The following is a 17,960-nucleotide window of genomic DNA, read 5'->3' on the forward strand; positions in this document are numbered from 1 at the left end:
TGCTCACTGATGAATCTTGCACATCAATCACAGTTTAATCACAGATATTTGTCCTCTGGGTTCAGACTGAACGAGGCTCCTGTGGCCGGGTTCGAGAAGGACGTGGGCCGGAAGACCACCATGCGTATCACCTACCCTGAAGGAGCCATCCAGAAACCTGAGCGCTACGAGAAGAGCTCGCTTTTCGTCTTCTCTGCCTTTAAACCCATGGACTTCAAATGGCTGCGTCACATGGTGTTCAAGGACAAGCTTGTAAGATGTGAAAAACTTGATCACTCATACAGTACATGATGAACAAGCTCACAAAAAATGCATTCTCTTTTTTATTTATTAAATGTATTTATCAAATATTATGACTAATTCGATTTTATTTGCATCCGTATTCTCATTTCCATTTATAACGTTTAAGTCTATTTCGCAGTTTTGTCTTTAAAATCAGCTCAGAAAATACAAATATATATATATATATATATATATATATATATATATATATATATATATATATATATATATATATATATATATATATATATATATATATATATATATATATATATATATATATATATATATATATATATATATATATATATATATATATAAAAAGGTGATCATTAGTTGTAGACGGGCAATACATGTACCAGTAGGGGGCAGCATAGTGTGTGCTCTGTACACTAATATCAAATATGAGTAACAGGGACCACAATATATTAAAACAAATTATTGCTGGCCCAGTTGTTGTTTTTTAATTTTCTCCACCAAAAAATACATATTTTTAATCTTTAAATATAAAAAAACACAAACATTTAGAAGTTGTTGTTTCTTGTATTATTATTATTATTATTATTATTTATTTTAGTTTTTTTTTAAAAGATGGAAAGTCTACAGCTATATTGATACCATAAATATCAAGCCTTTTTGTAGGATTTTTTTTTTTTTTAGGTTTCACACATTCTTACTGATGCTTTCAAAACTACACAGTCATCTTTGTAGTTTTGCTCGGTTAGGCAATTAAATGGCATTTACCTTGCTGAGCAGAATTTGTCATAACAGTATTAAAATGTGAGGAAGAAGGATGGATTTACAGGATCGATGAGTGTAAAATTGTCACGGCAGTGCTGAATTCGAAACCGCTCCTGAAACTCAAGTTTATGAAGCTGCATTGGCGTTGTGTTCAGTAGAACCGGATGAGGGTGTTTTTTTATGCGTCTTTGATATGCAGCTGTGTGTGAGGCAGCCAGTGTAGTGTTTCCTCAGGTGACAGACAGGAACTCAATGATGTGCTTAATTGTGTGGTCTGGGCTGCAGAATGGGCACCTTATCTCCTGGGTTTGGGTTCAGTCAAGCAGCTCTTTCTCTGCGTTATCTACAGAATGCTAATGAAAATGGCACTCACATCTGGTCTCCGTTCTGCTAGAGGACCTTCTCCATGATGAAAGTTGACTCAGCTCAAGGACATTTCCGCATTATTTGGATCCCCAGGTCATAACGCTGTAATAAGTCACCGACGTGTGGCTGGTTGTGAGGAGTTGCTTGTGATATTTCTGTTGCCACACTTTTAGCACTTTTTCAGTGAATCTCACTATCTATAACACATACAGGTTCTTAAGTGATTGTGGGAGATCAGTTCTGTGTCTGACTGTATCCTGATAGGGTTAGTGGCTGAGATTTGTTGATGTGTCTTTAGAAAGTCTCCATACGGCACCTTTTCCCATGGGCAGCAGCTTGACTTTCTCTTCCTCTGAAAACACAGATAACGCGCCTTCTATATCCTACTCCATTAGAATTCCCACCGCCAGCCAAAAAGCCATTAGGAGAGAGATAATTTTAGGTTTGGGGAAGAGCAAGAAATGAATCTCTTAAATATGGTACATGAGTGTTCTTATGAAAGGGGTCCTGAAAAAAAGAAGTAACATGGCTTAAATTGTAGAAAAAAAGAAAAAAAAGTTTTGCTTGTCATGTGTAGAGGACTAGAGGTCCTAAACATGGTGGCATTCTGGAAGATGTGAGACTGAGTCAGGCAAATCTGAGATAAAGATGCAGCATCTAATGAATGTAAATGAAACACTACTTTTTTCTTGCATCTCTCTGTAAGAATCTGTCGTTAACTATAATATACACTACTCTTCAAAAGTTATAGAGATAAAGTTGAGATATTTCGATCTTAAATTAGTATTAATTCATATGTTGTATTTAGCTTACTGTACATAATAAAAGATTTGTTTGTCTAAGCACTATTTTAAACTTTCTAATCATAGAAAGTCAAATTATATGTGCTTGAATTCAATATTGTTCACTTGTGTGTGCTTATACAAGTATCATTATTCATGAAAAATATTAGGATGCTAAGTCCTAATATAATGCAAAAATTATTAACATTTTAAAATTTCACATTTAAAGAAATATAGGGTTTGATCATACCTAAATATTTATTAAAATGCTAGATTAGATACATGTGTATTTATTAAAGAGCCATAAGGCACCTACTGGGTAATGGCATTACAAATTAACATTATTATTTTTTAGCCACAAAATTACTCTAATTTGCCTCTTTGAATTGGAATTCTCTATTTTAACCTTAATTACTACACAAATTGTAATATAAATGATAAAAATATTAGAAGAAATATATTTTAAGTGGTCATTAATTATTGCACAAATAGTATTTTGTACCAAAAGATCTCTTCAAAATATTTAATAAATATTATTGAACTAAAAGATAGAACACTTATGTAATTAAAAAATGGTTAGGGTGTATGGTCACTTTTGACCATCAATGAGTATGAGTGTGACCAATTAAGGAATACCTGAGGGCTAAATACAAGAATAAAATGATGTTAAAGCTCCACTGTGATATTTTCCCCCATCTAGCGGTGTAAAGGTATATGACATCCAGTGAATATTAGTTTCTGTTCCTCACAATTCTGATTTCGTTTTAACTCCTACAGTGGCCAATTTAGTTCAAGATTAACATGGCAATCCCTCTCTTCACATTCGACATGGTGCCATCGAGTGTTAAAACGTGTAAGGCGAAGCTTGAATTTACGGGTATGTCCCTCTTTGGCTAATGTACTTTCAAGATGGAGGGGCAACATGGCGACCGGCATTCGAACCCCTCACCCGTATGTATTTTCAATGGCTTATTATAAACTTACGAGAATACTTTATTACTTGAAAGAAAGAAATAAACATTAATGAGCACATATTTTTTAAAAGTCGCAAGTGTTTTTAGCTAAGAATAAACTAAAAAAGTTAAGTTTAGTATCTCTATCACTCTCCATAATAAAACGATCCTGTGAATATGGCTGACATAATAATCAATGCACACTAAGTTGTACTGTTTACCAAAACTTGCTGCAAAGTGCAAACATCTGTATAGTGAAACTGTTATGTGTCTGCTTAAGCCATTCAAATGCATTGACACAGCGCTGGAAGTATTGAGCGCTCCCTGAGCCACGTGACCACGCGCCGCCGGGAGATGAGCGCACATTGCAACTCGCTTTCCAACGCCTCTGGCTTTAACATTAGCAGCAAAACGCTATTTATTGTTTGAATTTCGCATTAATACGTAATAATAATAATAATAAGATATAGGCCTAGCTTTGTTTAATATCAAAAACTGGTTTGGCAATTTGGCGTGAGATTAAGTTGGGCAGCGTGAGAGTGCGACAGAGAGCCTGAAAGCGTGTCTCACGCCGAATGCGTGAGAATTGGCAACCCTGTTCATTAAATAAACCATCCACTTGTTTCTGACTCTGGGATCCTCCTGAAGTCTATACAGAGACGCATGCGAGCTGTTCAAACTGAGACTCAAGTATTTCAGAAACCGAATGTGCGTCTGTGTACTGTATCCAGTGTAGACAGCATCAGGCATTTTAATGGCTTCTGTTTGCTTTTGACGCAACGCAACTTTCACATCCAGTTTATGCAAATGTCCTCTATTAAACAACTGAATGGCGGTGGGCATTTGTCAATGTCATATGCAAATGTATTTGGCCATGTGACATGACGGGTCACCCAATATTAAAACAAGCCATCTTTGGAGCTTGATCAAATAAATGCAAGGAAGTCATTTTAAGCTATGGAACTTGCAGGATGTTTTAATGGTTAAAAAAAAACTCATGTCAAAAGATCAAGGCAAATTTGATTTCTCATGTCATGAGAAAAATGTCTTTAATTGTACTGACCCCCAAACTTTTGAACAATAGTGTACCACTACATTTAAAATATTTTAATTTTTAAAAATTATTTTTATGGTTAAAATGCTGCTTCAGACTGCTGTGTAAAGGCAGCTGTAGACTAAATATTCATCAATCATGCTTGTACGTTTTATCTTATATTGTAACTGGTATTTTGGTGGAAACTTTGCAAGGTTGCATTTTGGGGTATTTACATGAAAAAAACATACTTTGATTGTTTAAACAAGATTTTTATTGTATTTTAGGTTGAGCAAAATTAGTCTTTGATTCTTTAATTGGTTTCATTCTCTCAAACATGCAGCTACCCTGTGAGTGAAGATAGATTGTTTCAGGATAGATTGTCTCATGCCATAGCGTGCGGTTTAAGTACACCCATTACGATTTACTGCCAAAACAGTGATTTACTGAACAAACTGAACAATAAATGAACCAATTTAAGTCGAATTTGAGTAATTTTGCATAATGATAAACAGACTTAAACGGAAAACTTCACAGCTAAGACCAGTGAAATTAATTCTTCAGGTAATTGTTTTCAGTTTAAATGTCTCTTCCACTTTACGAGTATTATCTGTCACTGACCCGTCCATGTGAAGCATTCATTCATGTCCTACTGCATGCTACAATCACGGCTCTAATTTACACATGAAATTGAGCGGAACGTGTTAATTCGGTGAAGGTTTTGAAGTGTGTAGACCGTCTCCTAAATATTCTTCCGTTCAAAACAATCAGTCAGGAATACTGATGAGGATAATTGAGAGGTCAGAGATGAAGTAGATGTTTTTCAGTTGTGTGTGTTTATTGGCCGTGTTTCTTTGACTTGAATCTCTGTTGATTTGGGATTAAATTGCAGCTATGTCTTCTAAAAGCAAAAGAACGGCCAAGATATCTTGTCGTAAATGATGCGTCAAAGCGGCTAAATCATCTGTAGTCTTTGTATGGCCTGTTTAGACTAATGCCACCATGTGTGAGATGTTAGTCCAGCCGAAGATCTGCCGAGGAAGATTTCGGTTGTCTCAGCTGTCCTACTTGTGGATGGCTTGAGATAGCTGTCCTTTTGCTTTTGTCTCTTCTTTGAAATCAGCTTCAAACATGGCCATACAGAAAAGAAAACATGAGCAGGTGGACAAGGGGTCAATAAACTACCTGCTGTTGTTTCCACTGTTAGTGTAATGAGTCACGTCGAAGAGAAGAGAAGAGAAGAGAAGAGAAGAGAAGAGAAGAGAAGAGAAGAGAAGAGAACCATTGAAAGAACATTTCATGAGAAGATTAAAAAAGTAAAATATAGAGAAGAAAAGATTGAAGTTGAGAAGATAAGATTCAATTTCACTAAGATGATTTAATGTGACTCCAATTTGAGAATGTTAAAAAAGATAATTTAAGAACAAGAAAAGAAGAATATATTAGAGAACATGATTTGACTGAAGAATAAAAGAGAAGGAACTCTGCAAGAATATTTTAGAAGATGAAAAGACTAAATTCGAGAGCATATTAAATTTGACTAAGATTACTTTGTGACTCCAATTTGAGAACATTCAAGAAGGTTTGAGAAGATTTGATTTGACTCAAGAAGATAAGACATTTCAAAAGATAAGATCATTGAATTTACAATTTCATTTGAGTAAGATGATTTGATTTGACTCAAATTAGAGAACATGCTAAAAGGGTGTAGATCATTTGATTTGATTTAACTCAAGAATATAAAATACGTTTTTTAGAATATTAATGTAAGATTTCAGTTTGACTGAAAACTTGACGTGACTCCAATTCAAGGTTTGAGAAGATTTGATTTGACTCGAGAATAGAAAAAAAAGAGAAAAATAGAAAATTGCAAGAGCATTTCAGAATATTAATGTAAGATTCAATTTGACTAAGATGAGAACTTTCAAAAACAATAAATTTGAGAACATTTGAAATAAAAAAATATTTCATTTGAAAAGAAAAATATTAGAACTAAAAAGTTTCAAGATAATTTTAGAACATTTAAGAAGAATCTATTCAAGAAACTGAGATTTGATTTGATGCAAGAAGAGAAGGAACATTTCATAAAAAGATTAGGTGGAAGATTGGAGAATTTCATTCAACTCAAGAAGATCCAATGTGACTATAATGTTTGATTCAACGTGCATAAATTGAAAACTCTTTAGTAGTTCCTCCTTTTCTGGGGTCAAATCCTGAATATAACTATTTTTCCAAACTCTGGTGAGCCTAGAAAGGCAGCTCGCTAGGGAGTTCATGTCTATGAATCATTAGATGCTTTGTATGACATGTTCGGCGTACGCACTGCCTCACAATGGTGTTTATGAGAGTCAAGTGTCTTCAGAGTCTGGTGACTCAGACATGAGGAGACTGGGGGTTGGAGGTCAAGGTCAGGGTCAGCGACCTCTACCACTCCACAGACTGCTCCAGAAAGCCACAGTGGCTTATGAATACCACAGTGTGTGTCAGCCTACTGGAAACTGATGGATTCTGTGATAAAGTCTGCGACTTGCACCTCCAGAGTGCCAGAGCAACTGAGAGCGGCCATTGTAGTGTGTGAGCCGTAATGGCTTCCACGGTCCCTCTGAAGAGCGGGGAAACGCAGGGCGCACTCCACGCCCACAGGTTACAGGCCTGCATCATCGCTCAAAAATGTGTCAGGAACTCTTTTAACCAAAGGAAGGGAAGTTTGGAGCTTAAAACTAAAGGGTTTGAGGATTACCCATCAGGGAAAGTATGTGAGTGTGTGGATGTGTACATCGGATATGACTGAAAGTGCGATTTTGTTCAGTTTGTGACCGGGTTGTTACATTGATTGAATTGATTGAGTTTTTTTCAATTTGTTTAAAAATGTATTTGAGTAAATTAATTGAGAGATTTATTCTGAAACAGAAGGCAAACATTCTGTAAGTAATCAAGTAGTCATTTCTTTTCTAAAATGCGAAATTGAGTTTTTACAGTAGTGCTGTCAACTCAAATCGATTAATCGGGATTAATCTAACATAACATTTTGTTTACATTGTGTGTGTGTATGTATATATTTATTTTCTATATATATTATATGTCGGTTTTTATATATTTGTATAGACGCACACACGCATATATTATGTAAATACGTACTTTAATGTTAGATGTGATTTAATCTCAAATTCGCAATTAAGTAATTATTGCAGATAATGGCCCGCTAACTGTATATTTAACCTTTACGTAAGATTCGTTATTACAGATGAAATGTTTGTTTATTTATTTAGAGACAGGCTAACTACATTTATCCCTTATATGATTATACAATAAAACCTAAAATAGCCTTTATTTTTATATGTACAGTAAATTACTTAATTGGGAAGAAATATATTTTAAAGAAGTATATTTTAATCGTTTACTGGGATTATCTATATATATGTATACGGTATATAATACACACAATAATCCCAGTAAATGATGGGATTTTGCCATTTTTGGCTTGTCCTATTTTTTTTATTCCTATTCCTTGTTTCTATTTTTGAGAGAGAAAAAAATGGAACAAGCCAAAAATGGCAAAATATTTTGTGGTCAAAATGATGAGATGTGTATATTTGGTCACATAAATATATCTATCCATCCATCCATCCATCCATCCTTATATCTATGTATGTACACACTAGGTGTGTACATACATCAGCAGCAGTGTAGAAAACACTGTGGTCAGATTAGTTTTCCGTTTGTTGCTACGGCAGTGTTGAGTGACCGTGTCTGTGATACAGCACAATGAGCCATTTGGCCAGGACTATCAGGCGAACACACATCAGCCAGAGTTCAGAGTTCGTAATCATTAGTCATCTCTTTTTTTACCTGCAGGTCTGTTTCAAGCAGCTCAGTGACAGGTATCAGAGAAACTCTGCGTACAAAGGCCTCGTGCAATGTAGGAGGTGGAACCTGCCACAGGGTGATTGATACAGGGTCTTCCTTGCCTTTGTGGCTTTGTTTGCGCTTCTTGTTTTTCATGGGGCTTTTAAATGGCCCCTCTCCTCTCCGCGGTACAGGGTATTGTGTTCATCTCTCTCTGCCTGAGCCACGTCACATTTTCCACCTGTGTGTTTATGCCTCTCACCCTGTGAGTCTGAACAACACTGGCTGATTCACCTGCGCTTGAGCGCTCACTGAATGTTTGCTACTTTATCTAGAATTTTACTGTGGCAGGGTAGAAAACATATTTTTACCTGCACCTGCTTTCTGCATTCTTAGTAATGCTGGTCAGACTTCAACATTTGAGACTTTTACATCATGACTTGTTACTGTGGTGCTGTATTCTGAATGATTTGAAATAGTATTGATTGTGAACACTACCACTCAAAGGTTTTGGGTCAGTAACATTATTCAGCAAGGATGCGATTCAATTAATCAAAAGTGAGAGCAAAGACATTTCATAATGTTACAAAATATTATTTCAAATAAATTATGTCCTTTTGAACTTTCTATTTAGCAAAGTAAACTGAAAAAAAATGTATTGCTGTTTTAACAAAAATATTAAGCATTACAACTATTTTCAATGATGATGATTTTGATGATGATAAAAACATGTTTAGCAGCAAATCAGCTTAAAATGATTTCTAAAGGATCATGTGACAAACTGGAGTACTAATGTTGAAAATGCCGCTTTGATCACAGAAATAAATGACTAAATTAAAATAGTTATTTTAACTGAAGAGACTTTCAAAACATTTTAAAGCATCTTACCATCTTCAATCTGTTGATTGGTTTAGATGGCTGTTAAATGAGGCTGATGGCGACTGATAGTTGAGTTTGAGTCACACGTGGTTTGTATTACAGCAGAAAACAACAAGTAAGGCTCCCTGGGTCAAGGCACTTGTTGTTTTTGTGTCGTTGTGTGACCTTCTGTAAAGCCCTTCCCTTCTTTGAAAAGAAAACACAAGCTTTGTGCAGGACGTAATTACCCTGAGTGTTTATTTGTGGTACCGTGACTTTTAAGAGTGAGATGGCCTTTGATGAAATCCCCCCCGGGAGTTTTTACTCCAGAATGTCAAGTGAAGTTACGACTTCTAACAGTCACACTCACACTCTCCCAGGTGTGTCCGTGAGGTCCTTGATATTGGCTGCAGGTGAAGTGGGCGTCCCACGAGGAAAGCGAGAGGTCCGTGTTCGGGCATGCTCTTGGCTCAAACGTAGCGTCACCCTTTTTATTCTTAATATCAAAGTGAGCGGCTTATTTACTCAGCTGAGAGCGTTATTCAGCGGCCGCGAGTCACTGTTCTGTGTCAGCTTCACTGCAGTTATAATAGCGTATTCACAGAGCAGGAGTCAAAGGAGTGTTTGAAAAGAAAAGCTGCTTGTGCTCACCATCAGAGAAGTCACGCAGGTTTATTCATTTCGTTTGGTTTAAGTGTTCATTCAGCAGTGTGTGTTCTGATATGCGTTGTGTTCTTGATGTCTTTCAGCGGAGTATGGAGGGATTCTGGAAGTCCGTGGCACGTGTGGTTCCCAGAGATCCAGAAGACATGCGTATCCTGAACCCCTATTTCATCCAGGAAGCAGCCTTCAGATTCATTGGTCTTCCACATAACAAGGGTATCATGGGAAGAGGGGTGAGAAGCAAGCACAAAACTCATTAAAGCAGTCAATTCATGAGAAATCTAGCATTTTTTGCTGTTAAAGCTAGGACAATAGCAATCTAGATTTGAACTCGTAAAATCCTGCCCTTCCTTCAGATTGCTCTCCAAAGCCACGCCTTCATGTCATATCTGTGTTACCCTCGTTTTCCAGTTCTACTGGGAACCAAGGAAGCACCAAATGCCATTTAATATATTACAAAGGGATGGCCACATTTTAATGCACAACGTGGAGGCAAAGAACTGCCCGACGTGAAGTGCGTTAAAATCATTGAAAGCACAGCTAGCCGTGGATTATCATGCTTATACTACGGTCATTTGCCAGCATCGACAACTTATTGATTAAAATCAAATGAAAACTTGATGTTTGCAGCACAATATTTGACTGGAAGGGTAAAATTGTACGTTATTTTCGTCAGTTAAGGCTTGTTAGATCTAGCATTCGCTTTGAATCAAACACAGAGATAAAGTAGTGCGTAAGATTACATTTATTTGAATAATTAATTAAAGCATTTATTTGAATTAGTCATTGAGAGAGAGTGAGATTCTTCCAGCCAATCAGAAATGAGTATAAAGACCATGGTATAATGTGTTTTTCTTTTTTTTGAACACTCTGTCTGAACACTCGATTCTGAAAAAGTGGGCAGAATGCTAGTTAAAACGAGCCATAACTGACGAAAATAACCGTTCATTTTACCCTTTTAGTCAAATATTGTTCTGCAAACATTAATGACAGCTTTAAGATGTCAATGCCGGCAAATTGCCAATGACAAAGGAGCGACTGCGGCATATGAGCATAATGAAAAACAGCAACGTAAAATGTCCCTGTCGTACAGGGGGTCAACATTATTCTTGACTATATACGAGCCCTGCTTGGTCCAGAGTCTGTTTGCCCTCTGCTGCCATGGAGACGGGTGTTTGAGGGGCTCTAGCTGTGATGCGTTTCCTGTGTTATCAGCATGCTGGCGGAGTGTCTGGGGCAGGATTAGCCTAGAGAGTGTCTCACTGTGGTGATAAGACTTTCACCATGAGTCTCGTCTCCCAGATGGATCAGGTGGTGACTGGATGATCTTTCTTTGCAGATAAACACACATCTCTTGGTCTCTCTGTGTCTCTGATAAAGTCAGTCACACGCTGCATTATCTGCACTGTGTGTGAGCAGAGCACTCAACAGTAGCATCCAGTCCATCCATGGTTGTTCGGTTTTGCACCTCCATCTTCATTCATGCATTTAATCACGCAATATATGTAATATATTACAAAATGAGCAGATGAGACCAAACTCAGGATTTTGAGGTAAATTGGTTCATAAATTGGTCTGAATGATTCATTTACTAAACAAATTCTCTGAAACATTCTCTTATACATTCACCTACTTAATCTGAGTTGATAATTTCGGTCACAAAAACCTCAAATTTTCTTAATGTATCTTTAACTGGAATCATTTTCTATAAAGTTCTATAAGTACCTGTATGACTGCTGTCACTGAAAACTAATCAATATGTAATACTCACAATCTTTTATTTTCTCAGAATATTCCTACACTGGGGACTGTAGCAATCACAATGGCCCTCCATAACTGCGACGAGGTGGCAGTGGCCGGATTTGGATACGACATGAGTTCACCTCATGCACCTCTGCACTATTATGAGAAGCTCAAAATGTCTGCAATCAAAGAGGTAATGGCACCACAGTGACCAGATCTTAATGATTTCTGCCTTATGGGTTCTGCACACTGCGATTTTTCAAAAACCTTTGCGAATATTGCTTGTCTGACTGTACGAACATGATCGCAGATGTAAGCCATGTCACACTGTAAGATCTCAGTTGGCATTAATGTCAGACTGTACGATAGTCAAGACGGACTAAAAACAGACGCATGCAAGAAAACTCGTCTGGAGTTTTATATCATCAATGAATGACGTTTTCGGTGAGAGAGCTGCATTACACGCGGGGCTGAAACGGTGGCTACAAATAAATCTCTAGCTCTCGCTTTGGTCATAGTTTGTTTTGAAAAACTGAGATATTTGACTGTTGTCGTAGGAGACGTCACACTGCAGGATTGTGCTCCAAATCTTCTGACACTGCCAGAATTTCGTCTGAGGTAATATTTGATTGCAGTGGTCATTAATCAGCTGCCGGTGAACATGTCAAGCTAATGATCAAAGACGTCAGATTTTAGCCTAGGATCTGTGGAATCTTTTAGGATTTGCTAAATTTGTCTCAGACGGCCAAAGCGCACGGTGTGCACCCGGCTTTACTCGCCTACAACCTAGCTGCTTCACTACTAAAGAGCAATTTGAAATTGATATTTAGAAAAAAAAGTTTACCTTTCAACCCTATTATTATATATTAGAAAAAGAAATTTTAAAAATTAAAAGGAAAATAATTAAACACATTATAATAATTATATTAATATAATAATCCACATTAAATTTGTGTCACTTCCAGAGGTATTTTTACCTTGAACCCTGGTTAATTTCCTACCCCTATCTTATCACAGATGCCAAAATTAGGATATTTCTGTTAACTAAGAAGAGTAGAATATAAATGTAAATGTGTCTGGTCGGAAACTTTGGGAATATCCTGTCTGTTGAGTCACATCCACAAACGGTCACATGACCTCACGGCTGCCGCTGCTCTCTGTTCCAGGAAAATGCAGAAACCCGAGAGGTTAGAGTAATGAGCCAGCATTGGCAGGTCGAGCCGTGTGCGTGTTCTCTGCAGTTTCAGTGTTGATTGGTACAGTAGCCTGCCCAAGCTATTCATAAAGTGGAGTAGTCAGATACTAAAGGATTCTTACCAGCAATCAACAACAAGGATTTCTAAAAGAACCCTGAAATCACAAAATAATCATTTGTTTTTATTGAGAGACATATTTTTTATTTAGTTTTTGTTAAAAAAAAATATATGTACAACATTCTGTCATGAAACTCTAGATGGTGCAGGCTGATAGGTCCTTAACTCAATCTATCAGCAACCACATCATTCTCTGTAGGGCACAGCTGATTGGTTCCTGCTGTATCAGTAGCAAATGAGCTCACTGCTCAACCTTCAAGTACTTTGTCTGCACTTTTTGTAGCAGTTAGAGTGTGCTTTCAGAAAGCCTTCACCTTCCCAAGCTCCACCTGTATAGATCTGCTACTGTTAATTCATGTATGCTTTGTTGTGCAGCAGCAGCATGTCTTTCTTGCTCAGAGCAGTGTGCCTTGTATTGGCAGTAGCAAGTCCCATGCTTGCTCTGCAGCAGCACCAGAAATGACCAACAGCAGCAGCGATAAAAGAGATGGCAGCAATAACAGCTGCAGTAATAACCAATAACAGCAGCAGAATTAACCTTATAATATCATTAACTTATAATACATTCATAGAAACTTTTGCCAGACAATGATGGGACATGATTGTTTGCCAGGTAGAAAACATTATCTTGATGACAAATCAGCAGAATATACTGTAAACTATATCACAGAAAACCAAATGTTTAAGTTTGATTTAATTTAATTTTGGCATCACAAGAAGAAAATGAAATGATTAATATTGTGCAAACACAATATTGGATTTTATGATGCAACAAAATAATGGAGTGAATTACTTATCCAACATGCTCATGTTGTGTGAAGCCAGCTCTATTTTCAGGTGTTGTTTTGTTTTTGTATTTAGCATGTACATTTAATCTCTTAGCAGATGTAAACCTGGATGATTCAGCTTAAATTACATATTTGTGCAGAAATCAACAGATGGCACTGTATGTGATTGTTGTTTAGACCGTTGTTTTACATGTTTACTGGAAGTGGATCGTCCAAACTGCTTTTGTGGCTTGTGAAAACAAAAGCAAAGCTGCATGTGCTGACGTCATGGCTCTTTTGAGCACAGTACGTGACACTCTTGATGACCGTTTACTCCATTGTGCTCTTTCTTTTTCTCTCTTTCTCTCACACACACCCAGTCATGGACACACAACATATCCAAAGAGAAGGAGTTTCTTCGGAAGCTGGTGATGGGGGGCGTTATTCAGGACCTGACCAATGGGATCTGACGTTACACCCTCATCATGCAGCTGATAGATAGTATTCACCGTATCAAAGTGTTGACGACCTTCCCAGCTGATGGACTCTCGGTAATGTGAGCTGTCACAGGTTCAAACACATGATGCCGCTGGTGGAAGTGACCTCAACTCATATGCTGGACGGTATCCATGGCAACCTCACCTCAATCATGGTAATTCTTGTTTTAGGATGCCACGTAGACCAGAGTCCGTCCTACATGCCGTAGCTCCCGACAAAGACTGGAAACATGCTGCTTTCTCCTGTTTTTTTACTCCACAGCAAGCAGCTGCTGTGAACTGGATTCAGTATTTATTTTAGACAGTATTTTAATCATCGTCATTTTAAGATGCTTTATTTTTTAAGCGAAGACCGTTTTAATGCTTCGATACTGTTCTCTTCAATCTCAGGCTATGCACAGTGTACAACTACACACAACAAATGATTGTCACTAATGATTTTCTGCTGCTCTTCTGACGTGTGCCATTAAACAAATCAGCATCCACTTGTTTCCTGCACCTTCCAGATGTATATCCATCTCCATGTGTAACCAGATCATGAGACAGACAGATTAAAGTATTATCAAGATTTATACATTCAGTGTTAAAAGGAGTTTTCATTTGGATTGTTCACTGTGTAATAATGCATAATACTTATAGCAGATGTTTAGTGAGTGATGTGCCAGGCAAATTTTTAATGATTCTTGAAACCAATAATGATACTCTAGCTTTGTAAGCTATCAAAGATACACCGAGACAGGATTGCTGCATGTGACCAGAACGGTCGTGTTTTTGTATTCAACTTCCTGTGCCGGAACAACGCATCAACCAACTCACTAACTCTCCCACTTCTTAAAGGGCTGTGTGTGTGTGTGTGTGTGTGTGTGTGTGTGTGTGTGTGTGTGTGTGTGTGTGTGTGTGTGTGTGTGTGTGTGTGTGTGTGTGTGTGTGTGTGTGTGTGTGTGTGTGTGTGTGTGTGTGTGTGTGTGTGTGTGTGTGTGTGTGTGTGTGTGTGTGTGTGTGTGTGTGTGTGTGTGTGTGTGTGTGTGTGTGTGTGTGTGTCTGTGTCTGTGATGTGTGAATTATGCATCATAATAAGTCTGTGGGTTGTTTGTATCTGCCACTAGAATACAAACTATAAAATAAATATTTTAATAAATACATTTTAAAGAATGGCATGTAGCCTTCAAGTTTTGCAAAATAAAGGGTTTTTTTTTTTCATTTTTAACAGACCTACTGTTGAGCCACAAGGTTGTTAAAGTGTGTGTGTGTGTGTGTGTGTGCGTGCGTGCGTGCGTGCGTGCGTGTACACCAATCAGAAATAAGATTATGACCAGCTTCCTAATATTGTGTTGGTCCCTCTTTTGCTGCCAAAACAGCTCTGTCCCTTCAAGGCATGGACTCCACTAGAACCCAGAAGATGTGCTGTGGTATCTAGCACCAAGATGTTAGCTGCAGATCTTTTTAAGTCCTGTAATTTGCGAAGTGGGGCCTCCATTGATTGGACTTGTTGGTTCAGCACATCCTACAGATCCTCGATTGGATTGAGATCTGGGGAATTTGTAGGCCAAGGCAACACCTCAAACTCGTTGTTGTGCTCCCCAAACCATTCCTGAACCATTTTTGCTTTGTGGCAGGAGCATTATCCTGCTGGAAGAGCCACAGTCACCAGGGAATACAGTTTTCATGAAAGGATGTACATGGTCTGCAGCAATGCTTATGTAGGTGGTACGTGTCAAAGTAACATCCACATGGATGGCAGGACCCAAGGTTTCCAGAACATTGCCCAAAGCATCACACTGCATGCCTCTGCCGGCTTGCCTTCTTCCTATAGTGCATCCTGGTGCCATGTGTTCCCCAGGTAAGCGACGCACACGCACACGGCCATCCACGTGATGTTAAAGAAAATGTGATTCATCAGACCAGGCCTTTCTTCCATTGCTCTGTGGTCCAGTTCTGATGCTCACGTGCAACTGTTGGTACTTTCGGCAGTGGACAGGGGTCAGCATGAGCACCCTGACTGGTATGCAGCTGTGCAGCCCCATACGAAACAAAATGTGATACACTGTGTATTCGGACACATTTCTATCAGAACCAGCATTAACAACCTGGTCAAGTTGAGCTACAGTAGCTCATCTGTTTGATCGGACCACATGTGCATCAATGGACCCTGTGGCCCTTCCTCAGACCACTTTTGATGACCACTACAGACCGGGAACATCCCACATGAGCTGCAGAGGAGCTCTTTTATTTTAATTAGAAATATTTTTAGCATTTATATATATAAATATTTTTTAACATTTATTTATATAGTGCTTGATACAATACAAATTGTATCAAAGCAGCTTCACATTAATAAATGATAAAACAGTTAAGGGGGGGGGGGTGAAACACCCAGTTTCAGTCAATCTCATGTCAATCTTGAGTACCTATAGAGTAGTATTGCATCCTTCATATCTCCGAAAAGTCTTTAGTTTTATCATATTTATAAAAGAAATATGGGCTGCACCGAGTCTTTCCGGAAAAAACCGAGCGCTGGAGGCGTATCGTGTGGGCGGAGCTAAAGAATGACAAGCGCGCAAAGCGGTGACGTCCTCAAGCGTGGACAAACCCATCGCTATCTGGGAGAAATAAATTGAACAGGAGAAACGGCAACATCAGGACGTCCATCTCTGTGGTATGTAAGTTACTGTATTTAATGGCCTCTCCACATTTCTGTGTGTTTACTCGCAGTTTATGAGGACATGATTCGGTTTATGGACTATTGTATGCGACTAGACCTTAGAAGTAGCAAGCAAAACGGTTTTGCACCTGTAACGTTATACTGAGAACAACAATGGAGTAACCGTTAGCGCATTTGAATGACGAAGCACGCGTGTCGTTTACTGATGTTTACTCATGCGTCCAAAAGCAGAGACATTTGAAGCAGTTTAAGCAGGACCGAAGCTTTATCGCTGGGACTGCTCCGTCAAAAACACACTTCTTTGGTATGATTTGGTGAAGTCCTGTGACAGCAGTGGCGTGTAAATCCATTTTGAGACGCAACTGAAACAATGTTGTGAAGCTTCCCGTCATTTCTGCGTTCAAATCGGTTCAAATGCAGCGCTGCCTTCCCGGAATGCTGTGCTGAAGCGTTGAAGTCGCTCGACGTCACCCATAGGAATAAAGAGAAGCGCGGCGCCACATAAGTGTTCACCGACGACTGGATCTGCATCTGAGAGACTGTTTACGCCGTGCTCTAGTCACGCGCGCACCCTACCGGGAGAAGAGCCCGTACAGCCCATACAAGGACCTTCCGCTCTTATTAACGTCAAGTCGACCCATACTCGAAAAAAACTCTCCGAAACTTGTGAGAAACCGGAAGGAGTATTTTTGACACAGAAATACTCCATCAAACGTCCAACATTCGTTTTTGAAACTTTGTCTATGTTTAGGATGGGAATCCAAGTCTTTAACAGTGTAAAAAGCTCAGTATGCATGAAACAGCATTTCACCCCCCTTTAATGTTGTCAAATGTATTACTAAAAAAATCATTTTCAGCTGGCTTTGTAAAAGACATTATTTTCATTATTCATTATAATTGTCATTATAATGCCGTTGATTTAATACATTTTAGAAATGTTGAAAAGGTTAAATTGTCCTGCTCAATTCAGTTAAAAAATCAATTGAATATCATTTGCATTGCTTTGTCATGGAATTGTAGATCTTTCCTTCATTTAAGCTGTTATGTTCACAGTCTTGTACCTTTTGTTTTTGCTTCAAATCAGTTCTGTAATGTTGTGATTCACTTCATAGCTGGCTGGTTTGGTTCATGGCTTAGGCTATAGCTCTTTAACAAAGACTTTTAAATCCCTATATAAACAATGAATGGGGGGGGAAAAAACTTTGTAACCAAGGCTGCTGAAAATGTGGACCAGCACTGTTGCACTCTTTTAGTCGTATTAAACATATTGAAAACTCTGCCACTTATTGTAAAATCCCAGCGAATAAAAATATGACATAAGGATGTTATCTCTGCATGTTCTCTGAAAGTTCAAACCCATTTTTTTTTTTTTAAATAATTAAAAACATTTCTTGGTTCTGCGAACTTTGGGAACATTGCACTTCATCATTCTGTTGTTTTGAATCTGAACATTC

At 38.1% G+C, this 17,960-nt stretch overlaps 1 protein-coding gene across 5 annotated transcripts in view; it reads left to right on the plus strand.

Moving 5' to 3' along the window:
* Positions 1–14,420, plus strand: part of st3gal3a (ST3 beta-galactoside alpha-2,3-sialyltransferase 3a) — a 46,547-nt gene extending 32,127 nt beyond the window's left edge. For all 5 annotated transcript variants that reach the window (XM_067458884.1, XM_067458885.1, XM_067458883.1 and 2 more), the window contains 4 exons: positions 66–252; positions 9,611–9,757; positions 11,314–11,460; positions 13,728–14,420. In XM_067458884.1, the coding sequence (XP_067314985.1) occupies positions 66–252; positions 9,611–9,757; positions 11,314–11,460; positions 13,728–13,817 (571 nt within the window). In that variant the 3' untranslated portion in view covers positions 13,818–14,420. The remainder of the gene's footprint in view (positions 1–65; positions 253–9,610; positions 9,758–11,313; positions 11,461–13,727) is intronic.
* The last annotated feature ends 3,540 nt before the right edge of the window (positions 14,421–17,960 follow it).

The sequence above is a fragment of the Pseudorasbora parva genome, chromosome 12 (genome assembly GCF_024679245.1).
Source record: "Pseudorasbora parva isolate DD20220531a chromosome 12, ASM2467924v1, whole genome shotgun sequence".
Taxonomy (NCBI): Eukaryota; Metazoa; Chordata; class Actinopteri; order Cypriniformes; family Gobionidae; genus Pseudorasbora; species Pseudorasbora parva.